This window comes from Osmerus eperlanus, chromosome 13 (assembly GCF_963692335.1).
Source record: "Osmerus eperlanus chromosome 13, fOsmEpe2.1, whole genome shotgun sequence".
Classification (NCBI taxonomy): Eukaryota; Metazoa; Chordata; class Actinopteri; order Osmeriformes; family Osmeridae; genus Osmerus; species Osmerus eperlanus.
Genome location: NC_085030.1, coordinates 166,449 through 190,439, shown reverse-complemented (window position 1 = coordinate 190,439; position 23,991 = coordinate 166,449). Strand labels below are relative to the sequence as shown.

The following is a 23,991-nucleotide window of genomic DNA, read 5'->3' as shown; positions in this document are numbered from 1 at the left end:
ATTTACCTGTCCAATATCTTATGGTCTCACTATCAGCAAGGCATGGTGGGATAGCTCAGATTATGTCAGTCCTCCTGATTGCTAGAACCTGGCTTTAAGGGTCACTAGGCTGCTATATCTTTATTTGAGTCTCTCCGTGAGGGATACCAAACACACCTTAGAACCAAATCTTAGACTGGAAGGAAGTAGATAATCTGTTATTGTCAACGCTTCCTGACATTGAATGAAAAAACAGTTATTTCACATTCCCTTTATAAAAGACAAAGCCATTGCTTTGCCAAATTCCTATCAATAATCATAGCACAACCCATTGTATACATACATGTATTACCTTGCAATACCTGTCCATCTTTGGCCTCACTATCAGCAGGGTAAGCTTAGACGATCCTAGGCTAGGCCGTTGCTGTCAGTGTATTGCTTGTCTTGTTGTGTTTTGGCCTCTAGAGGTCCTCATGCCCAGTTTACTCAGCTTGTAGTTAATGTTATTAGGTTCACCTGAGCCTTATTCAGCTGAGTATATTTAAGTGACTGTCTCATAGCTTCCTTGCTTGGTGTTTAGTCGTTCTGAAGCTGGTTGCCTGAGTAAGTGTTCTCTAAAAACATTGTGTTTTCTGTTGCCTGTGGAGTATTTCCTTATCAGTTTTATTTGGTGCGTTTTCTCCTCTGGAGTTGTTTGTTTCAAGATTTTTGGAATCTCTGGAATACTTTTATGGAATTCCCTTTTGGACTGGTTTTGGTTTTGAGAACTACTTTTTGCTGTTCTTTGCTCCAGCTGTGGATTATTGCTTGAACTCTGATTAAAACATATTCTGCATCTCAAATTCTGCAACTGCGTCTTACTGTTGGGTTCACCATCCTCCAGTGGCTCAAGGCTTGTGAGTCGGACCCTCACACCATAGACCGGAGTTCGAATCCCGGCTCTAGCCGTTGCTTTCAGGGTTGTGATACTGTGGCTGTGTGTTTGTCAGAGGTAATGCATCTTGCACTGTCTGAAAATAGGTTCAGTGTCTGCAACATGGTAGCCTTTCATTCAGAACAAATTAAGGCATTAAGCCAGTCATATCTTTTATAGTCTTTTCCACACCTAGGGAGGTTTTGTTAACCTTGCTACTGGAGGTAGCAAGGTTAGTACCAGGGTATCGAGCAGGTCCAGTACCCTCCTTCCTCCCCCAAACTGGTCTCAATCACTACCAGCTCTTGGTACTGGCCCCTCAGAGCCCCCAGCACGTCCGTCAGGCCCCGGTCATGCTGGAAGTGGCCCCGGCAGGGACGCAGCATGGCCAGCAGGGCTTGCAGGGCCTTCGCCTTCCAGTCGTGCTGTGGAGACTCCAGCAGCTCTGGCACTAGGCCACACCAGCCCTGCTCTGCCAACAAGGGCAGGAGGGAGATCTGGGAGTACTTGTTACGTACGCCTCTTGGAGGAGGGAACGCAACGCCCTGCTGCTAGTAAGCCCCCCGATGGAGTCAGAGAACGGGTGTGGGGTCGTAGGTGTGAGGAAAGGACACAGACTGTGGTACCGTGTCGGTGGCTTTTTATATGCCAAAACACGGTAATATGGGGAAAAGGGCTGGACGGAACCAAAGCAAAGAAAGTAAAATAAATCACACTCCTGACTGTCACGCCAGTCGGCGCACTAAGCAAAAATACAGGGGGTGGTCCACCCAGGTCTTACCTAGTGTGCGTAGACAAGGTATAGCTACGGGTAATGTATGCCCATGGGCCTCTTGCCTAAGCACTCCCAAGGCGCTTTCCCCTTCCCCCTGGGAACAGAAAAGAATACAGGTTATGTCTGTCACACAGACTAATAATAAATGAAAATAGCTTTAGCACCAAATGCGTAATACAAAGTACACAGAGAGCAACACAGAGAGCAACACAGTAACACAGCCAACAGTCAGCTCTCCCCTTTCCTGTTAGCAGAGAGACATGTGAAAGCTTATATAGGCAGAGGTGGAGGATGAACCCAGCTGCAGTCAGAGGAGGGGGGGAGGAGCCAGAGCACCAATCAGAGGGGGATCCTAAAAGGGAAACACACACAGACAAACACAAGACTGGGGAACGTAACAGTACTGATGCAAGCGCTCCTGGTGGGCAGTGAGTGAGTGATGAGCACTGAAGGTGAGACTTTCCCCACTCTAGGGATAACCCTTGACCTCTGACCTGTACTGACCTTCTCCATGATCATGTCATAGACCATAGTGACCACCCTGACTCAGAACTTTGCCCCCCGTGCCATGGAACAGCTCTCCCAACACATGCAGACCCCCCAGCTTCAAGAAGTGGTTCTGGGCAAAGGGGAAGTGACGGAGCAGAGCAGCTAAGGCGAACAGCACCTGGAGATGCAGACAAACACACAGGGTCATTAGAGGCGGCTACAGATGTATTCTGTGCACGGAATTGTTAGAGGAAACGGCTATTTCAAATAGAGTATGTGTACTTTGTAGCGTGTGACGCAGTTTTTGGAGTCAAGAAAGGATCTTTTCATGGAGTCTCACATTCACGGCCATGGGATGAGGAGTGGCCATCATGGTCAGCAGCTTCTGTAACGCTCCAGAGTCTACTGCCACGACCTGGACAACTGGGTTACTGCAGGCAGAAGGAAAAAAATTAATTATGCATTTTGTATAGTAATTAGAACCGTCCACAGAGACTGGAGTCCAGTCTCCAGACTTAAACCCCATCAAGCTAGTTGGGAATTAAATTGGCAGAAGGGTGAAAGCAAACTACAAGTGCAAAACATTTGTGGGACTTTCTGCAACAGTGTTGGGAAGATGTGTAGGGGGTCAGATGGCTGAGCAGTTAGGGAATCGGGCTATTAATCAGAAGGTTGATGGTTTGATTCCCAGCCGTACAAAATGAAGTTGTGTTCTTGGGCAAGGCACTTCACCCTACTTGCCTCTGGATAAGCGTGTCTGCTAAATGACTAAATGTAAGCACTTTCCAAACAATATTTCCATTATAGAAAGTATGGCACAAGTGTGTTTGGCTGTCATCTTCAAAATGTGACTATAATTTGTAATTTTATATCTCGGAATGTTTATTTGTTGTATTCTTTAATTGTTTTACATTGAGACATTATACAACAAATATTTCAATAAAAAGTGTTCTTAAACTTTTGACCAGTAGTGTTTATATACTATGTTTTTGCTATGTTGCGTCGTGAGTGTGTCTGTATGTGTATACCTGGATAGGGCAGACCCCAGTACGAAGGCTGCGTTCTCCTGCATACGATGGTCAGTGCTGTTCAGACTCTCTATCACCAGCTTCAGACCACCCATAGAGGCCAGGTTCTGGGCATTGTCCACCTGGGAACACGGGAAAACACATACTCAAACTTTAAATTCTGTTCACAACAAACAAAACACTATCATGTATAGCCGTCATTCCTAGTGGACTGCCTACGGTTATCCTAATTCCCAGGGTAGCCTTACAACATTCATGCATTATTTCCACAATATGTCCTAAGTACCCTTACAGTCTGGGCTGGACTGAGACAAAAAAATTGCCCTGGAATTTTTGCTCAAACCGGCCCACCACAATCGGTCGGACACTACTGGAGCCAGTTAACCCTTGTGTTATCTTCGGGTCATTCTGACCCATCAGTCATTGTGACCCACCGTCGTATTGTGACAAATTTACCTCATACAAAAACAAAGTGAAGCATTTTCTTTTAACTGTCGGGCTGTCTCAGACCCCCCACATTGGAATGGTTAAAAGAAAATAATTTGTATTTGTTTTTGTATTGGGTAAAATTGGGTAAACACAACGATGGTTCGTTATGAACCTTTGGGTCATGTGACCCGAAGGCAGCACGAGGGTTAAGAGATGTGATTGGGCCAGCCCAATGTCAGTATGGAAAATGAACCAATGGGCCGCTGTCCCTGCTTTATGGGCCGGTCGTTGGCCAATTTTAAGTTTATTAAAATATATATAAAGATTTATATATATATATATTAAATATCATATATAGCCGTTGAACTGGGCCACCAGACGGGCCATGATCTGGGAGTCTGTTTCCACCAGGATGTCTAACTGGGCCAAGTCTTTCTTCTGCTCCTCTGTCTTCAATAACTATGCTTGAATAAATAATACATAAATGACAGCTTCATTGTTGGAATCAACAGGGAAATATTTGTATTTACAATAAGAGTGGAAAAGACACATATACATTTTTGATATCCATTTTGTGTAGTACAATCCACCATACTAGTCTGCATCCACCTCAAATTGTTCTTCTGTCTCAGTGATCAGTCACGTTTGTGATCAACCATCTGTGTTTCCCTCTATGTAGGGTCAAGAACCTGCACGTCATGGTGGTGCACAGTGGGATGTGTAACGTCTAGTCATCCAGCCAGTCTGCCTGTCAGCAGGCTTATTGTCACGGCCACAGCCGTGCCTCCCTGCTTTTGGTTTTGCCCTGCCCTAGTGTTTCCGTGTCTGTCATTGTCTTCACCTGTGTCTCGTTCAGTGGTTTCAGTTCTCGTTTGTCTTATCATGTCCACCTGTGTCTTGTTTGGTTCTGTGTATTTAGGTTTCTGTTTTGTGTCCAGTTTTTGTCTTGTCCTTACCCTTGTTACCGTGAGTTCCTTGTCTGTTTTCCCCGTTTCAAAGAGTAAACCTTTTTTGTCACAATGACTGGCTACCTCTCCCCATTTGGGTCCAACCCCCCACACACCGTAACAGAAGGACAAGACCAAAAATGGACCCAGAGGAGAGTTCCCCCAACCCTTTCATAGGGACCCGTCTTGCCTTCGGTGGACCCCAAAGTCTGCAGGGGAAGGCCCACCCCAAGACCTGGCTCCTACCCCGGCTCTAGACCCAGCCTGAACCCCGACTCCAGCCTCGGTCCTGCCCTGTGCCCCTGCCTCGGTCCTGCTCTGTGCCCCTGCCTCGTCCTGAGGATGTGCCGCCCAGCGCCCAGATGACCGAAGTTCTGCCGCCCAGCACCCAGAGCACCGAGGCTGTTCCTGCCGGGGAGTCTCGGCCGCCTGCCGCCGGTACCCAGCCCCGGTCCCGTCCTGTGCCCCTGCCTCGGTCCTGCCCTATGCCCCTGCCTCGTACCGAGGTTGTGTACGGCCACAGCCGTGCCCGCTATACTATAGCCATGTCGTCTGATGGTTTCTGGACGTGACAGGAATCAAAGTTGTATGTGAAGTCTGACGTGTAGAGGGTGAACAGGAATGGAGCCAGCACAGTCCCCTGCAGAGCCCCAGTGCTGCTCACAACAATGTCAGAGGCACAACTCCCCAGTCTGACAAACTGCGGCCGTCCTGTCAGGTAGTCCGTAATTCAGGACGTGAAGAAGGGATCCACCACCATCCTTTCGAGCTTCTCTCTGAGTAAGAGAGGCTGGATGGTGTTGAATGCGCTCGAAAAGTCAAAGAACATAATCCTCACTTGACTTCCCGGCTCGTCCAGGTAGGAGTAGGCCCTGTGGAGCAGGTAGAGGACGGCGTCATCCACCCCTACACTCTCCCAGTACCCGAACTGCAGGGGGTCCAGTGCATGTTCGGTCAGAGGTCTCAGGTGGCGCAGAAACAGCCGCTCCAGTGTCTTCATGATGTGTGACGTGAGGGCCACCGGTCTGTAGTCGTTGAGCACGGCCGGGCGCCCAGTCTTGGGTACCGGCACGAGACATGTTTTCCACAGAACCGGGACCCTCCCCGACTGTAGGCTCAGGTTGAAGAGCTCTTGAAGGGGCTCGGCCAGTTGGTCAGCACAGACCTTCAGCAGCCTCGGGCACACTTAATCCGGGCCGGCCGCCTTTCCCGCGTTCAGTTTTTTCAGCTCCACCTTTACCTTGTTAGCTGCAAGGCACAAGGGGAGGCTTGGTGGAGGAGGGGGCTCAACCGTGAAGTTAGGGCTGTAGCCCTGGAGCTGGTGAAGGGGAACAGGCTGCTGCTGGAGGAGGGGTGGGGGGGAGGGCTGATGAGGATGTGGCCGCTGAGTCAAACCTGTTGTAGAAGTAGTTGAACTCATTGGCCTTGGCCACATCAAGGGCTATAGCCAGACTGCCCTTCTGCTTAGCCCGTGATGGTCTCCATTCCCCTCTGCACCTCTGGTGTTGTTGTGCTGCAGCTTCCTTTCCACCTTTTTATATTCCTCCTTGGCCTGCTTCAGGCTCCTCTTCAGCTCCCGATGTGCGAGCCTGCACTTCTCCCTGTCACCCTCTCTGTATGCTGTCTTTTTCTGATTCAGGAGCCTCTTGATGTCACAGGTGATCCAGGGTTTGTTTGGAAAACAGCGCACAGTCCTCGCTGGTACAATCATGTCCCAGATGTAAAATATCACACTTGTAGTAGTAATAACCACATAACCTATGCTCTTCTCTTCCATCCAGTCCCAGTGTGACAACTACGATGCAACAATGTGCACCCTGGAGTACTCTCCTGTGTGTGGGAGTGATGGACTCACCTACAACACAATGTATCCTCTGTCAAAACAACATGTAAGTCGGACGCAGCGTAGCTTTCTTTTCATCATTTAAACAGGGCATCGGTGTGTTAAGAATATTCCATGAAGACTGTTGGTATACACACCCTAACGTTTACACATGAACTTGAAAGCGTTTCACCAGTATTGTGAGAAATGACTCCAGGGTAGCAGGTGTTGACCCAGCATCTGACCCTGATACCGATACTGAGCAGCTACTCTGGACCCATGTCTGACGAGTCCCTCTGACGTGCGTCAACAACAAACTGGATCTTATCAGAGTAGCCATGGTTTGCAATTCATATAGGCATTCTTTGGAGACTCAACTCTTACAACAGACAAAACAACTACTGTCTTCATTAATTATGCTTTAATAAATAATACACAATTTACATCCAATAACCTACACGTCATGGTGGTGCACAGTGGGATGTGTAAGGTCGAGTCATCCAGCCAGTCTGGCTGTCAACAGGCTTATGAGAGGATGGTCTCCAGGCTGACCACCCAAGGATCACAGCCATTGTTGGCTATTATACATGTCGTACAAAACTGTAATAAAGTTCTACAGCATCCATACCCCACTGTTTGACCTTCTTGCTCAAGCTACAGTACATTTACCTGTCCAATATCTTATGGTCTCACTATCAGCAAGGCATGGTGGGATAGCTTAGATGATGTCGGTCCTCCCGATTGCTAGAACCTGGCTTTCAGGGTCACTAGGCTGCTATATCTTTATTTGAGTCTCTCCGTGAGGGATACCAAACACACCTTAGAACCAAAGCTTAGACTGGAAGGAAGTAGATCATCTGTTATTGTCAACACTTCCTGACATTGAATGAAAAAAGTTATTTCACATTCCCTCAATAAAAGACAAAGCCATTGCTTTGCCAAATTCCTATCAACAATCATAGCACAACCCATTGTATACATACATGTATTACCTTGCAATACCTGTCCATCTTTTGGCCTCACTATCAGCAGGGCAAGTTTAGATGATCGTAGGTTAGGCCGTTGATTTCAGGGTTGTGGTACTGTGTGTTTGTCAGAGGTAATGTATCTTGCACTGTCTGAAAATAGGTTCAGTGTCTGCAACATGGTAGCCTTTCATTCAGAACAAATTAAGGCATTAAGCCAGTCATATCTTTATAGTCTTTCCCACACCTAGGGAGGTTTTGTTAACCCTGCTACTGGAGGTCTTCTCTCCCCCCAATTCAGCCACCACCCAACCCCAGGCTCCTGTCCCAGGTTGCTGCCTCCTCACCCTCCCTCCATACTCTCTCTCCAAGCCTCAGGGTCACTTGAGCCTGAGTACCAGGGTATTCAGCAGGTCCAGAATCTCCCCAAAGTACCCTCCTTCCTCCCCCAAACTGGTCTCCATCACTACCAGCTCTTGGTACTGGCCCCTCAGAGCCCCCAGCACGTCCGTCAGGCCCCGGTCATGCTGGAAGTGGCCCCGGCAGGGACGCAGCATGGCCAGCAGGGCTCGCAGGGCCTTCTCCCTCCAGTCGTGCTCTGGAGACTCCAGCAGCTCGGGCACTAGGCCGCACCAGCCCTGCTCTGCCAACAAGGGCAGGAGGGAGATCTGGGAGTACTGATGCAAGCGCTCCTGGTGGGCAGTGTCAGGGATGATGTCCAGTCCTGTCTGGGAGTTCAGCTCCTGGAGAAGAGAGAGTGGGGTCATATGATGAGCACTGAAGGTGACTTTCCCCACTCTACGGATAACCCTTGACCTCCGACCTGTACTGACCTTCTCCATGATCATGTCGTAGACCATAGTGACCACCCTGACTCTCAGAACCTCGCCCCCCGTGCCACGGAACAGCTCTCCCAACACATGCAGACCCCCCAGCTTCAAGAAGTGGTTCTGGGCAAAGGGGAAGTGACGGAGCAGAGCAGCTAAGGCGAACAGCACCTGGAGATGCAGACAAACACACAGGGTCATTAGAGGCGGCTACAGATGCATTCTGTGCATGGAATTGTTCGAAGAAACAGCTATTTTCAAATAAATAAAGAGTATGTGTACTTTGTAGCGTGTGACGCAGTTTTTGGAGTCAAGAAAGGGTCTTTTCAGGGAGTCTCACCTTCTTCTTCACGGCCATGGGATGAGGAGTGGCCAGCATGGTCAGCAGCTTCTGTAACGCTCCAGAGTCTACTGCCTCCACCTGGACAACTGGGTTACTGCAGGCAGAAGGAGCTAATTAAATTATGCATTTTGTATAGTAATTAAAACCATCCATACAGTCCACAGAGTCTGGAGTCCAGTCTCCAGACTTAAACACCATCAAGCTAGTTGGGAATTAACTGGGCAGAAGGGGGAAAGCAACTACCGTAATTTTCGGACTATAAGCCGCGCCTTTTTCCCCATTTTTCGACCCTGCGGCTTATATAACGGTGCGGCTAATCTATGGATTTTTACAGCTAACGGCAACTAAGATATCAGTAAATTTTCGCTTTAAAAAAATATAAATATTCAAAGATGTGCACACTTTTTCAAGGTTTTTCAAAAATAGCCAAAGTTAAGTGGTTGAATGATTGTGACGCTATTAACTAATTTTGCTGGGGAACCCCTAGCACTCCCTCAAGGACCACTGGTTGAAAACCACTGCTGTAAATCACTGCCAGTATGTGCGCTGGGAGCGCACCGTTTAAGTTTGAAAGTTGAAAGGTTTGTGTGTCTTAAACGCTATGTGATACAGTACAGTTTACACAGCACAGTATGTTCTGTAGCTACTATTGCACTAAATGGTAACACTTGAATACGTTATGCAAATATGCAACTTGTTTGTTGAAATGTTAATAAATGGGAGCTTCCTCAAGCAGCCATCTCTTTCCCAACAATCCCCTCTGTGCACGAACCCTTACATATGGTAATTCAACATTAAAACACCTGCGGCTTATAGTCCAGTGCTTCTTATATATGTACACATCATTCAATTTAGCTGCTGCGGCTTATATTCAGGTGCACCTTATAGTCCAAAAATTATGGTACTTTAATTTGTAATTTTATATCTCGGAATGTTTATTTGTTGTATTCTTTAATTGTTTTACACAGAGTACATTGAGACATTATACAACATATTTTTCAATAAAAATAGTGTTCTTAAACTTTTGACCAGTAGTGTTTATATACTATGTTTTTGCTATGTTGCGTCGTGAGTGTGTCTGTATGTGTATACCTGGATAGGGCAGACCCCAGTACGAAGGCTGCGTTCTCCTGCATACGATGGTCAGTGCTGTTCAGACTCTCTATCACCAGCTTCAGACCACCCATAGAGGCCAGGTTCTGGGCATTGTCCACCTGGGAACACAGGAAAACACATACTCAAACTTTAAATTCTGTTCACAACCAAAACACTATAATGTAATGTCCTAGTGGACTGCCTACAGTTATCCTCATTCCCAGGGTAGCCTTACAACATTCACACATTATTTCCATAATATATCCCAAGTACCCTTACAGTATTCCTCCAGTATTCAATTTCTCCGAGATGCTAACCTGATGCACCAGGTATTCCAGGTCAAGCAGGACCTTGAGACGTTCCTCCAGGCTGGCCGAGGAGCCGTTGAACTGGGCCACCAGACGAGCCATGATCTGGGAGTCTGTTTCCACCAGGATGTCTAACTGGGCCATGTCTTTCTTCAGCTCCTCGATAGGACGGAACTGGGACCGCACCGACTCCTGGTGCGAGTGCACGCAAAAAACACACAGACAAATGAATGAGTGTGAATGATTTACTTGCATGGAGTACAAAATGGTGGATAAAAAAAAAAAATATATATATATATATATATGATCAAATCCAGCTCCACTCATCAAAAAAAACATACCTTGGCCGTTTCTTCCTGTTCTGTGGTCTCTGGCTCCACTCCTTCTTTTAACTTTTTGAGTGCGTTCTTCAGTTCCTGAGTGGAAAACAATGGAGCCTTGCCATTGTCCTCCACCTCCCTGACACACACAGGTATAAAAAGCTGGTTATCATCACAGAGGACTCTACTACAAACTAGAGCCCGACCGATATATCGGCGGGCCGATATTATCGGCCGATATTAGGCATTTTCCAAACTATCGGTATCGACATTTATAATGGCAGATAAAAAAAAATCATATTAATTTGTGTTTTTGTTCAAAGGACTAAGTTTCATATCTTAAGTTTGTATTTTTATACATTTTATTTATCAGAACTTTAATATATTTTGATGTTCCTCTGTTCTGATGTGACAATAAAACAAACAAGTTTATTTTTAAACTGCATTATCATATTATTTTAGTGAGGAAATAATAACAGGAGTCAGATGGCTGACGGTGCGTTCACACTGCAGCGGAGCGGGGCGTCGGCTTCCAATTCATTTTCAATGAAACCAGGCGTTGACGCTTGCGTAGGGCATTGTGGGAAGGCGAGCGGAGCGTTGCAAGTTGGATTTTCTCAACTTTATGTAAATGAGGAGCGTGAAAACACTAGCGTTGGCCAATCGGATTGGTTTCTTGTTTCTTGTAACTGTAATATTTCAATAAATCTCGGGCACAGTAAAATTGCTTTTATATACTTTAGTAAATGTATATGTCTCAGTTACAATCATTTGCACTCATGCTAACACCGCCATATTTATTTCTGTTGTCCCGCTGCTTCTGCAGTCTCAACACCACGAACCAAACTAAAGCGCCCTCTTTTGGACGAAATAAAACAATGTCTCCTTACAAACTGAGACACATAACATGTGGAGATATTCTAACATCACATGTTATAAATCATGAACATTACAACCCTCCTTATTTTTACTCTTTTTTTTTGTTTGTTTACTGTCCACATTATTCAAAGTCAGTGAGGTATGATGGGGGTCCTCTGTTGATCCTGACTGGGTATCTGCGAACAGGCGACTGTGACCCAGGGGGGGTCGGGGGCTAGGTGTTCTGGGGTTTGTTCGGGAAGAATTTCAGTCCACTTCATGACATCTTGTCCACCACTCATGCCTTTCAAATCACATGACTGAGAGGGGTGATGTTCATATGATGGTATGGTCTTGAAGTGGGATGAGTTTCTGGTGATGACATGGTTGTTGCGTTTGGCTGTCACCATGGAACCTTTGACAGCAACAACCTTGTATGGGTGGGGGTTGTAAATCAAATCAAGAGAGAGAGAGAGGAGAACACAGGCTAAACATAGTCATACAGTGTCAATGGGTTTTGAAACACCAAAATCCATTGTTCAACTTTATAGATGTAGGACAGGACCGGGAGACTCGCGACCAGGTCCAGCGTTGGCCGACCGACGACCAGGCAGGTGCTGACAGCTCAAACCCCCCACACCACAAGGGATGTGTGTGTGGGGGGGGCAGAGAGAGGAAGGGCAGGGCATAGCTTGCCTTCCTTCTTTTGACGACATAGGACTATGTCGCTCACTTTCAGAGCCGAAGGAGCAACTTGACGCATCCGGTCCGCATGTTGTTTCATCCTGTTCTTTGCCAGGGCATCTGCCTGTCGTAGCGGCGCATCAGTCAGAGACTGGAAGGAACGAGGAGATCCATGTAGCTTGATTCGAAAGGGCCTCCCAAACAGCACATCAGCAGGAGCCATTCCAGTTGAGCAGTGAGGCGTGGCACGGTAGTTGCGGAGGAAGGCGTACAGAGTCTGTTTCCATGGGTGTCCTTCAACATGTGCAGCACGTATAGCTTTTCCCATGGTGCGCATAAAACGTTCAGCCTCAGCATTGGCCTGAGGCCAGAGTGGAGTAATCTTCCTATATCTGAAACCCAGATATGTTGCGAAATCTTCAAATTCTGAGCTTTGAAAGGGTGGGCCATTATCTGTTTTGACCTCCAGCGGAATCCCCAGTGTCGAGAATATTTTGTCAAGTTTGGGAATTGTGGCTCTGGCTGACGTGGACTGTAGAATCTCCACCTCTGGATATCTGGAGTATTCATCAATGACTACCAAGAGGTAATGACCAGAGGGGAATGGACCACAGAAGTCTACACCGACTTTTTCCCATGGTGATGACGGTAGCTCAGACATGCAGAGAGGTTCTTGCGTGTGATCGGGCACAACAGCCTGACATGGGATGCAGCCAGCTATCATGGTCTCTACCTGTCGGTCAATGCCAGGGAACAAGACTTTTTCCCTAATCAGTTTCTTTGTTTTGACCAGCCCCTGGTGGCCTTTGTGTGCAAGTGATATTGCTCTGACTTGCAAAGAATGAGGGATAACAATCTTCGTGCCTCGTAGTACAGTGTCATCAGTGGCGGTTATCGTCAGTTCATTTTCGATTCTATGGAATGATTTTAGCGCAGCAACATCAACTCCATCAGCAAAGTCCTGTTTCTCAGACAGCGACCCCCATGTGCCTCCTTTGATGAGTTGAATGACTTTGCAGAGAGTGGGGTCTGCGGTGGTTGCATTCTGAATGTCTGTTAGTGTCATAGCCTTAGGGACGGCGTTTGCAGTAACAAAGTTCACATATTCTTCCGCTTGTTGTTCGACGTTTGAAATCTCCTGAAAGACATGTGAAACATGTGCGGGTTGGCGTGACATGTAGTCCGCTGGGTTGTCCTTGCCAGCCTTGTAACGGACTCTGTAGTTGTAAGTCTGAAGGCGTAGACTCCAGCGTTCTATGCGAGCAGGCGGCTTGGATTTGGGGTTATTGAAAATCCATTCCAAGGGTTTGTGGTCACTGATAAGGGTAAATGGTGCCCCATAAAGATACATGTGAAAATGTTCGCAGCCCCACACAATGGCGAGAGCCTCACATTCCGTTTGCGAGTATTTTTGTTCGATGGAAGACAAGGCTCTGCTTGCATAGCTTATCACTCTGGCTGGTTCATGTGGGCCACTTCTCTGTGCCAACACGGCCCCAAGACCCACAGGACTTGCATCAACCACCAGTTCAATGAGTTTGTATGGGTCAAAGTAGGTCATGACAGCATCACTTGTCAGACTTTGTTTCATTTTGTCAAGGGACGTCTGGTGTTCCTCTGTCCAAGTCCAGTGAACATTTTTTGTAAGTTCCCTCAAAGGTTGAGTCATAGTGGCAAAATCTTTGATGAAGCGAGCGCTGTAATTTGCCATGCCGAGAAGACTGCGGACCTCGCTGGCATTAGTTGGGGCAGCAGCATCATTCAGCGCTTGAACCTTCTTGGGATCAGGAGAGAAACCACCATCTGAGAATGTATAACCGAAGAAGTCCAGAGTGGTTTGTGCGTAGGAGCATTTGGCCTTGTTAAGAGTCAGGTTCTTCTCCTTAAGTCGCTGAAATGTGGCCCTTAAAGTATGATCATGGCTAGCCTTCGTTATGCCAAACACCAGAATGTCATCACTCAGGTTGATGACTCCTGGGATACCATCCAGGGCTTGCTGAATGGTATTTTGAAATACCTCTGCTGCCGAGGAAACTCCAAAACTCAGACTTTTGTAGCGTCGCAGTCCTACATGAGTGGAGAATGTTGTGATATATCGTGATGATGGCTCCAGTTCCAGCTGATGATATCCACAGTTTAAATCTAGTTTTGAGAAGAATCTGGCTCCATTGAGCGCTTGTATTATATCATCTACTGTTGGTGTGAGATGTCTTTCTCGCTCAATGGCTTGATTTGGTATCGTCATATCCACACAGATACGCACTAATTCTGGGTCTTTTGGCTTCGGAACGGGAACAATTGGAGAGACCCATGGAGTGGGCCCGTCCACCTTCTCTATGATGTCAAGTTCCTCTAAACGTTGCAGTTCTGCTTCAATTCGCTTCCTTACATGAAACGGTACTCTTCTGTGAGGTTGCATGACTGGAGGAACATCTTTCTTTATGTGCAGCTTGACTTGAAAGTCCTTTAATTTTCCTATCCCGTGAAAGAGGTCAGCATATTCAGTGAGGAGATCACCCGTTGCATTCATCTCCGTTTGGTTTGAGGTAGTCATAGGCTGCTTCGGTCGCTCTGGAGATGTGTGAAGCGTGTTAGCCACTTTTAATTAATCCCAATTGACTGGCAGTGTCATAACCAAGTAAGCTGCCGTTGCTGCCTTGAAGTACTTGGAAAGTTGCGTCTGCGAGTCTTGATTTGGATTCCACCAGGGAGGTGAATTTTCCTAGGGTAGGCAGTGGGGTGCTTGAACCATAAGGAAAGATGGGAACTGTGCATTTAGTGAGTGAGGGCTTATGTCTCAGTCTCAGATACGTTGCTTCATCAATTATGTTTACAGTTGCCCCAGAATCAAGCATCACTTTTATATTACAGTCACTGACCTTTATCTTTGCATGTGGGAGATTCGTTTTTTGTCGGTTAACTGTGTACACATATTCCTCAGAAGACTCTGTGTCTACTGTACCTGCTGCCTGAGGTGTATTTCTGCTGCTTCCACTGGTGTGTACATAACGCACTTCATGTCTGTCTCTGATGCCGTTTTGTGGCTGTTTAGAGCGACAACATTTGGCAAAATGTCCTTGTCTTCCACAAGCATTGCATGTTTTCCCCCGTGCCGGACACACCATTCCCTCACAGTGGGGGAAAGTACCGGAGCAGTTGTAGCATCTTTTCTTTCCCGCCCCTCTGTCCATTTCAACAGCCATAACATCCTCCCGTGAATGTCCTTGTGCTGCACCTTGTCGTGTTTGTTCCATACCTGATGCTTGAGTCTCAGCAAGCGTCATGGTTCTGCCGAGTGACAGGAGCTCCGTCAACGTCATCTCTGGTTTCGACATCTGGAAAATCACAAGTTGCTGACAAGTGCCGTAGTCTTACGTGGTAGGAATCAAGTGTTTCCCCTGCCAGTTGTTGAGCTTGCCTGAATTTGTAAGTCTCATAGGCGATGTTGATTTTAGGGGAAAAGTATTTACTTAGCTTGTCTCTTGCGCATTTATAGTCTTTTGCTTCTCCGGTGTCCGGAAGTGTGTCAAAAATGTATTGTACACCATCTCCAGCATAATGCAAAAGCATCGCACGTTTCCTCGTATCATCTTTTATATCTAGAGCAACTATGACGTTTTCAAATCGCTGTAACCACTTCTTCCAGCGGATGGATGAGGTTTGATCCTCGTTGACATCAAAAGCAGGGAACGACGGCAGTGCAGTTGCCATGGTTGAAAAGGTGGTTAAGAGTTGATCCTCGTCACCAGTGTAATATTTCAATAAATCTCGGGCACAGTAAAATTGCTTTTATATACTTTAGTAAATGTATATGTCTCAGTTACAATCATTTGCACTCATGCTAACACCGCCATATTTATTTCTGTTGTCCCGCTGCTTCTGCAGTCTCAACTAGTGATGTGTCGTTCGTGAACGATTCGTTCATTTTGAACGAATCATTAGTATGACTCGGGAGTAACGAGTAGTCTCAGAGAGCAATTCGTTCATTTTCTTGTGGCCGAGAACCCTTTTTTTTTTTTTTTATAACTAAACCTATAATTATCACTTGTAAACGAATATCATTCACGTCTTACTAAACCTAGTCACGCAAAAGTGAACGAGGTAAACAAATCCTTTCTGTTTCCTCTTCTGAGCCTATGCAGGTCACATGAAAAACGATCCAAAGACTCATACCCGGCAGATGAACGAATCATTGATCCGAAGAGCCGGTTGTCAGAAGAACGAAACATTGATCCGAAGACACGGTTGGGAGGAACGATTCGTTCATCTGCCGGGTACGAGTCTTTGGAACGTTTTTCACGTGACCTGCATAGGCTCAGTACTGGTAGCTAGCAAAAACAGAAACGATTCGTTAATTTTGACTGGGTCTTCGGATACGGATCTTTGGATAATTTTTCACGTGACCTGCAGGCCCAGAAGAGGAAACAGAAAGGATTTGTTTACCTCGTTCACTTTCGCGCGTGACTAGGTTTAGTAAGACGTGAATGATATTCGTTCACAAGTTATTACAGGTTTTGTTATTTTCACTTTTTTGTACTTTACTTATAGTTCAGTGCAGCGTAATTGTTTTCTGTGATAATTAAATGCTAGTGTGATAATAAATGACAATTTCAAATCATACAAACTGTCATGATACATTATTTTAATGCAGGAATTTCTTTTAAAATAGTATCTGCTGGTTTACATGCACTAACATGAGAATATGATACGTGTTTGCAGTGGACGTATTTAGGCCAGGTAATTGGCTATAAAATGTTAAGCAACCCCCCCCCCCCCTCCCAGTTGAAATGAACGAATGACTCGAAAAAAGATTCGTTCATTTTGCTGAACGAGATTCAAAGAACCGAATCAGTAAAATGATCCGAACTTCCCATCACTAGTCTCAACACCACAAACCAAACTAAAGCGCCCTCTTTTGGACGAAATAAAACAATGTCTCCTGCACCCGTCTACATCAAGTCTCTCCTGCAGCCCTACACCCCCACCCGTCACCTACGATCTTCTTCAGACAACCGCCTGGTGGTCCCACCGCTCAAGACCGCCCGGTCCCAACACAAGCTCTTCTCCTGTCTGGCCCCCCAGTGGTGGAATCAACTCCCCACTTCCATCAGAGACACTGACTGTCTCTCCACCTTCAAGAAAAGGCTCAAGACGCCCTTGTTCCGGGAGTACAACAGTACTTAGGAATGGTTCGCTTGACCCAATGTTAGTTTCCTCAAGGATCACAATGACTCTTGCTTAGAGACTTGTTGCTCTTGTGGTTAGTGGTAACTGACTTAAATTTTTGTACTCGCTGTGATATATTGTTTTATTATTGTTGCTTGCTTTTTTTCCACAGGTACACTTGCACTTATAGCAGTTCATGTTGTTTAATTGTAACTTGTTTAACTACATGCTCTTATGGTTCTTCCCTTTGGCACTTATTTTGGTTGTTCACAATGTGTGCTTCATGTTTTGGCTACTCGCAATGTTTTGTGGCTATCTCGTTGTTATGATCAGTGACCTATGCACTTTGTAAAGCTCTCTCTTGGAAGTCGCTTTGGATAAAAGCGTCTGCTAAATGAATAAATGTAAATGTAAATGTCTCCTTACAAACTGAGACACATAACATGTGGAGATATTCTAACAATTCTAACATCACATGTTATAAATCATGAACATTACAGTAACATAGCAACTGTTGGTCATGGTAAACATTTCTAGGTTTTACAATTTCAAGATGGAGGAGAAACTTATCGTATGTGTCTGCACACCGGTTCTGTTAAGAACAAAGTTACGTAATGTGACAAGCCTGAATTTAAAGATTACATTAAACTAATAATGCATGGTGCAGGGTTGCCGACGTTGTCAGTGTCCCTAGTGTGTTTTTATACTTTTACATTTTTATACTTGTAAACTACAAATAACTAATGTTAGGGAAATCAGTTTGTTTTGTTACGCGTTTCTGGATTTTTTTACAATTTTTTTATATCGGCCTTTATCGGAATATCAGATTTTTAAATCACCAAATATTTGTATCGGTATCGGCCTTAAAAATCCTTTAGCGGTCGGGCTCTACTACAAACACATCTCTCTGTGGTTAGAGAACTGAGCGTTTAGGAAAAAAATATGGGTTGATTTAGTACCACATACTGTGTGCAGTACCTGTGTTTATCTCCCAGGTACTTAAGCTGTTCTTCCCCGAGCCGAACCTCTCTCTGTCCAGTCTGCAGATTCAACCTCACGTGAGAACCTATCGGTACCGCCTGGCCTGTACACAGAGCACATTAAGAATGTCAAAACATAGGCCAGTGGAACCTAGTCACCATAACCTGTCTCATTCAGGCTGTGAGAGGTCTTTCGAGTGTTAAAACTGCAGGTGGGATTCAATCCTCGGTTAACAGTACTATGGGCAGGGATTTACTGCTACAATACACCACTTTCCTGCACATGAGAGGTCTAAGCCTATCGAGAAGACTTGCCTGGTTTCAGAGTCTGCCACAAGAGTGTCGGCTGGACCACCTCAAGGTCCTCCGTATCTCCCTCCCCATCAAGGTGAACCTCCTCATCCTCCACGGTGCTTTCAGGGTTGTCCACCACGGTCAGGGCGGATAGAGACTGCAAACAAGACACCATATTAATACAACAAATTCGGCACACAGACCGACATATTGACTGCATTTAACCGTGGTTTTGTTCAATAACATACTTTATCGGTCAGGATATCAACGAAATGAAGGCTGAATACAACGAGGATGACTACATTCTTCAGGTGGCTACTAGGGCCTGCTTTGGGGCGACCAAACATCATGATGGCTCCCCCCCCCCCAAAAAAAAAAAATCTATCTACTGTACCATAAACCCCTTTCAATTTAAAAACTCCGACTTGACGATACTGCTGTTCAGCTTGCTAGCTATACGTAGCCTATAGCTACTATGTCCCCTCACCTGTCCGAGCAAGTGGAAAAACCAAAAACAAATAAACAGAGCAGTAAGAAAAGATGTTCATCAACTTTCCCTAATCATAATACTTATGATTATATATACTTTGTTGCAATAAATATGACTCCGATTGCACCATTTGCGTACACAAATGGACGTGGAAGGCTGACATTTGCCATATGTAACTCCGCCCTGGACCGTCATCACGATGAACATTGGGTTTACTCGTTTTGTCTCACACCAATCCCTGATAAAATCGAGAACCATGCGTTTCAAGGACGCTACTAAAAACTCCACACGTGGTGCTACCCGGGCAGATTAACAGATTGCTCCTATCTAAAGGCTTACATTTTCAAATACAATTTTACACTTAAAGTTCTGATAAATCACTTGCTTTCATATCATAAAATTCTAAACATGTACTATTTAAATTCTGTGATACACCTAAGGATCCTACGAAACATATATTCATAAAATAATTGTATGGACAATGACATACTTGTTGCACCTTGTTGCAAATGTGAATCTGAGACGACCATTTATTTGACTGTTGTGCTCATTCTCTTAGATTGCAGATGGGACATGGGTGACATTCGTCTTAAAATATATTATTAATTTGCCAAAATTCGTCTTTATGTAGCAATGTAGAATCATTGTTATTTGGTAAATTATCCAAAAATCGAAATAAATCCAACCCTTTGAAAACATTCTTAAATGTCCAGTACCTTACAGATTACCTTAAAATTTAATCTTTAATGTTTTATTAAAAGGTATAAACAAAAGTATATAGTTTACAAAATCTCCATTCTAGACAGGAGTGTCTAGACACTACTGTTGAGCACACTCATTCTCCATAGTGTTCTCAGATGTGACATGGATGATTTCATGGTGTTTTTGCTTCTTTCTTCTCTGTCTGTTCTCTCCTTCCTCTGGCTTCCTCTCCTCTGCTTCCATGTTTTCCAGCTCTATCCTCTTCTCCACTCCCCCACCCTGCTCTCCTCCCAGCATCCTCCTCTCTCCGTTCACACTGTCTTCATCCATGACCACCTCCGTCTTTGTTATGTAGTCAATATCTGGGTACCTGGGGACAGTAGAGGCACCAAGTCAGGACTCTGGAGAACCAGAATCTGTTCTACAAGGTTAGCCTGTTCAGTCTTGAGTTGGAGCATGGTTGAGACACAGTTGTTATGGATGCTGGTGGTGAGTGTGTGAGGTGTTGGGGGGGGGGGAGGGACTGGAGACTGTTGCTGTGAGCTTGTGTCTGTGGTGTTGGTTATGGTGTGTGTTGTGTATACGTGGTGATGTTGGTGTGTAGGACTACTCACCTGGGTATGGTGGTGGGGGGGTCGTCACAGATGCGGACGGTCCTACTGTGGAGGGGCTGAGGGAGGCTGAGGGGCAGCACAGCCACAGCGTGAGTCTCCTTGACCACAGGCGTCTCCTCGACAACACTAGTCTTCGTGGCAACAGGGTGACCGTTGTTGACCTTCGACTCCTCCATCATGCTGTTCAACAGTTGAAGCGCCGTGACAACGGGCTCCTCCTCTTTGATCTCCAGAGGGAGGGCAGGAGGCGGCGGATCCAAGGGTATCTTCTCCCTTCTCCTCTTCTGGGGGCGGAGCTTATTAGACTCTAGACACAGCAGGGACGAATGAAAGGTTAACTTCATACAACTTTAGGGGTGGGAAACAAAAACGCTGAAAGCCTATAACATCCCCCAAAAATGACTTTTAAACCGAGTGGGTTCATGCGAGTAACAGACGACGCTCACAGACAAGAGCAGTGCGGCGTGAGAAGGTCGTAGCTACCGTTGGGCTCGTATTTGTGGCGCAGTTCTTCCAGCCTGAGCTGCAGCCGGATGCTGTCGCTCTGGCTCTGCTTGAGGGCCCGCTCGGAACTGAACAGCTTCCTCTCCAACTCCAGGGCCCGTTGGCTCTCAGCCAAGGCCTTCATCCGATGCATGGACAGCTCTTCACTTAGACGCTCCGCATCTTTCCTTTAGGACACACGCACGAGGAAAAATCTCAATCCCAGGCTTAAGATGACGGACAAATTGTGCTATGGTGGGTGGTCGTTATAAGCTGCGTGACCATGTAGCTGTGTGGGATGTGAGTGAGATGGGGTTAGGGGTGAGAGCTTACGCTGCGTTGGAGAGCTTCATCTTCAGCAGGTCAGTGTAGTAAGTTTCATCTGCAACCTCTGCTGCTGGGGCAGATGACGGCTGGGCCTTCAATGATAACTGGACACACACACAAACACACACACTCTGTAGTGGGAGGATAACGTTGTACAACAAAGCATGATATCCATACATTTGAGATGTTGTTTGAGAGTCTGACTCATCATGTTAGACGTTGTGTGTGTCCTCACCTCCACTTTCTCCAGGCGTCGTAGTTGGATCATGAGGGCCTGGATCTCACTGTTTTTCTCTGACAACATGGACTGGAGTCTTTCAAGCTGGGCAGGGTCAGCACGGGACCCCAGCAGCTGCATTAGGGTGGCGTTCTGGACCTGACACACACAGTAAGAGAACGTGTGTAGAAGATAGGGCGGGTGTGGGAGAAGGAAATGGGGCAACAGTTTATTTGGGGTTTCTCTTTGTGGCCAGTGTGTTGTGTGTGTGGTAAGTGTAACTGTAGAACTGGTTGTTAAACTCACTCGCTCAATACCACCACGCCAACGAACGGCTAGCTTTGCGGCAGTGTAGCTTGCTAAAGCAGTCTCTATGAAAGATGGTCAGTGGCGTGACACTGGCGAGTGACGGGAGGACATCTGTGTGTGTGTGTATGGGGTGGTTCTGCTGTGAGACACGGTGCTCTCTTTCTTTGGTCAGTGTGTGTGTGGGGAGTGTGTGTGTGGGGTACCTTCACACGGTGTAGCTGCTGCTTGGAGAAGGCATGCTGCTTTTGCAGCGACTGGTGCTGCACCTTCATGCTGATCAACTGGCGTTCCATCTCCGCCCGCTTGTCCTCCAGCTACACACAGACACACGTCATTTGGAACACCCTCTTTGTACAGCATTACGTCGATTTTTTTGGAAGGTAGCGGCAATATAGCAGACCAAGTAGCTACCTCAGCAAATAAGGAGTTTCCCTTGCTGTTGGGGTCCTGGGCTTGCTGTAGAACCTGGTCCAACTGGATCTGCAGGTCCTGGTTGGCCTCCCGGGCTTTCTACATACCGAAACACGTATGTTTTTCAACCATAGATAGCTTTTTCCATCACCGACAGAATTTCCGCTTTTCTACAACAGAGACAAGACGTTCGTTCCTGTGGGGGGTGGGCCTCTACCTCCAGGGCGTTGAAGCAGGAGACGGCCTCCCTCTCCCGCTCCTCCTTCTCCTCCGTGAGGCGCTCCAGACACCGCTGGAGGTTGCTGTTGGTCAGTTCCAGTTGCTGCTGCCTGTACTGGGCATCCTGTAGGGAGCTCTCCAGCTCACCCTGGGGGGAGAGGAGGAGAGAGGAAAACACTTGCATCACGCCTTCTATTAGGAGCTTCTCAAGACAGTTTAGGTTTCCTTGAGAGATTGAACACAGAACATGACATGAGAACGCACATGGGCTCCTGGCTTGAGGCTGCTCTAAACGACTAACAAAGAAGAAATAAAAGTTCCTCGTCCACCGTGTTAACCCTAACGAGTTCAGAGGGTGCGGATGTGGTTTGCATGTCTGGTCCCCCACCCTGCCAACCTCCCAGCTAATCCTCTCCACCTGCAGTCTCTAGTGATGTACCACCTAGTGTATTCCAGTTGTCTTGCACCGCTGTCGTGTTTTTAAATTATTATAATTATTTTTTACAATGGCGCCAACCTCCACGGTACCCCCCCCACCCCTACCTTATGCTATTGGGTGTTCTCTGTTGCCGTGTTCAGCTCACCGTTACAGATTCCAGCTCCATCCTCTCCACCTGCAGCTCCATCATCTCTGAGGAGACGGTGTCCTGGGCGCGCTCCGTCGCGGCCCTCAGCTCCTCCGTCTTGCTGCTCAGGGCCTCCGTCTGCAGCTGCAGCCTGTGCTTCAGCTGCGTCTCACTCAACCTGGTCTCCTCCAGCTTCGCTTGGAGGTGCTCAATCTGACACACACACACAGAAAGAGAGAGACATAAGAAAACACACGAAACATCAAATACAGACAATCCATCAAAATCCATCCCGACAGTAACCATCCTCAGGTACCACCTGGCCCCAGCCAAGTCCCCTTGTCCCCAGCTGGGTCTTCAGCTGTTCCAACACCTCACAATTTCAAACTATCACACAACCCCCAACATATTCAACAACCTTGTCCCTGCGGTCCCTGAGGGCCACGGCGTGGCTCCTCTCCAGCTGGGCCTCCAGCTGCTCAAGCTGCAGCCTCTGTTGGCTCTTCACAGCCTCGTAATCGGAGCGCAGGCTCTCCAGCATGCGGTTCTTCAGCTCCACCTCACGCTGAAGGGAGTATTTCTCCTGCTCCAGCGCCTGAGGGAGACACATCTTATTAGGTCTCAAAGCAGACAGACGTCAAGTGAAGTTTTGTTTTTTGTTTTCTCATGTTGGCTATAATGTGTTGTACTTTTGAACGTGGGCTAATTGTGCATCTTCCCTAACCCTGTTCATGTGGAGAGGAAGAAGAGTGGGAGATGATGGCAAGGCCACAGACTGCCCCGACAATAATAATCGTTATCGAGGCTGATACCAGGGTGCTCCAGTCACCAAATTTACAACAAATGACTGCTAAGCCTTGACAAATCTGATTCAAGGCTGGACAGTGACATTCCACGGGCCTGTCTTACCTCCAAGGTGTTTGTCATCTCTATACGTTCCTCCTCTATACGGTTCTCCAGCTCCTGCTGTCCATCCAGAAGCTGCAAGCCATACTGCGCAGACTTCTGCAGCTGCTCCTCCATCTCTTTCAGCTTGCATTTCAGCAGTGGGACTTCGTCTTCTTCCACGGAAGACATCTGAGAAATCAAAAAACGTAAAGAAAACAACAACAAAAAAACGAAGGCTCGACCGTCTCCATGACTCAACATCGATTATACAGTAGGCTAGCTATGCTAACTTAACAAACAAGAGCCAACGACAGCTGGTAGCGAGCTATTTGTAAACTGCATGGACAATGACATAGCTGGAAAAAGCTCTAAATATATCTACCTTGGCATCTACAACAACACAGTATACATTGCTTACATTAAAAGCCAGTAAAAAAATTCACAGCAGCACACTCCAAACCCTTAAGTCGCTAGCCGCTCATTATTTGAAATCCGCTCCTGTGCTAAAGCAAAATGTCGCGAGAAGCCGGACAACGCGACGCC

The 23,991-nt window shown here is 46.6% G+C and overlaps 3 protein-coding genes across 6 annotated transcripts; all 3 read right to left on the bottom strand.

Moving 5' to 3' along the window:
- Nucleotides 1-86: 86 nt before the first annotated feature.
- Nucleotides 87-18,889, bottom strand: sil1 (SIL1 nucleotide exchange factor). 2 transcript variants are annotated; one of them, XR_009931983.1, is made up of 10 exons: nucleotides 18,471-18,889; nucleotides 18,244-18,379; nucleotides 17,927-18,032; nucleotides 10,262-10,379; nucleotides 9,930-10,112; nucleotides 9,610-9,731; nucleotides 8,515-8,611; nucleotides 8,181-8,345; nucleotides 7,385-8,090; nucleotides 87-331 (listed from the first exon to the last, which is right to left on the bottom strand). XR_009931983.1 is itself a non-coding variant. In XM_062475914.1 (9 exons), the coding sequence occupies exons 1-9, from the start codon at nucleotides 18,570-18,572 to the stop codon at nucleotides 7,728-7,730; spliced, it is 1,392 nt and encodes a 463-aa protein (XP_062331898.1). In that variant the 5' UTR covers nucleotides 18,573-18,889; the 3' UTR covers nucleotides 6,782-7,727. The 2 variants fall into 2 exon arrangements, 1 of the variants encoding a protein (XP_062331898.1); XM_062475914.1 differs by lacking the exon at nucleotides 87-331 and having other exon boundaries at nucleotides 6,782-8,090.
- Nucleotides 1,917-6,271, bottom strand: LOC134032829 (uncharacterized). The gene is given in 9 exon segments (XM_062476890.1): nucleotides 1,917-2,214; nucleotides 2,216-2,334; nucleotides 2,497-2,587; nucleotides 3,185-3,306; nucleotides 3,477-3,484; nucleotides 3,973-4,072; nucleotides 5,399-5,617; nucleotides 5,801-5,808; nucleotides 6,058-6,271. Coding segments are annotated over 9 exon segments (1,089 nt in total). The 3' UTR covers nucleotides 1,917-2,006.
- A 533-nt stretch (nucleotides 18,890-19,422) lies between the features above and the next one.
- On the bottom strand, nucleotides 19,423-23,991 carry spdl1 (spindle apparatus coiled-coil protein 1). Of its 3 annotated transcripts, none has more exons than XM_062476233.1 (12): nucleotides 23,867-23,991; nucleotides 23,470-23,637; nucleotides 22,979-23,155; nucleotides 22,579-22,773; nucleotides 21,993-22,142; nucleotides 21,776-21,874; nucleotides 21,568-21,678; nucleotides 21,074-21,214; nucleotides 20,845-20,942; nucleotides 20,512-20,699; nucleotides 20,029-20,335; nucleotides 19,423-19,784 (listed from the first exon to the last, which is right to left on the bottom strand). In XM_062476233.1, the coding sequence occupies exons 2-12, from the start codon at nucleotides 23,635-23,637 to the stop codon at nucleotides 19,532-19,534; spliced, it is 1,887 nt and encodes a 628-aa protein (XP_062332217.1). In that variant the 5' UTR covers nucleotides 23,867-23,991; the 3' UTR covers nucleotides 19,423-19,531. The 3 variants fall into 3 exon arrangements, with proteins under 3 accessions (XP_062332217.1, XP_062332218.1, XP_062332216.1); XM_062476234.1 differs by having other exon boundaries at nucleotides 23,831-23,938; XM_062476232.1 differs by lacking the exon at nucleotides 23,867-23,991 and having other exon boundaries at nucleotides 23,470-23,740.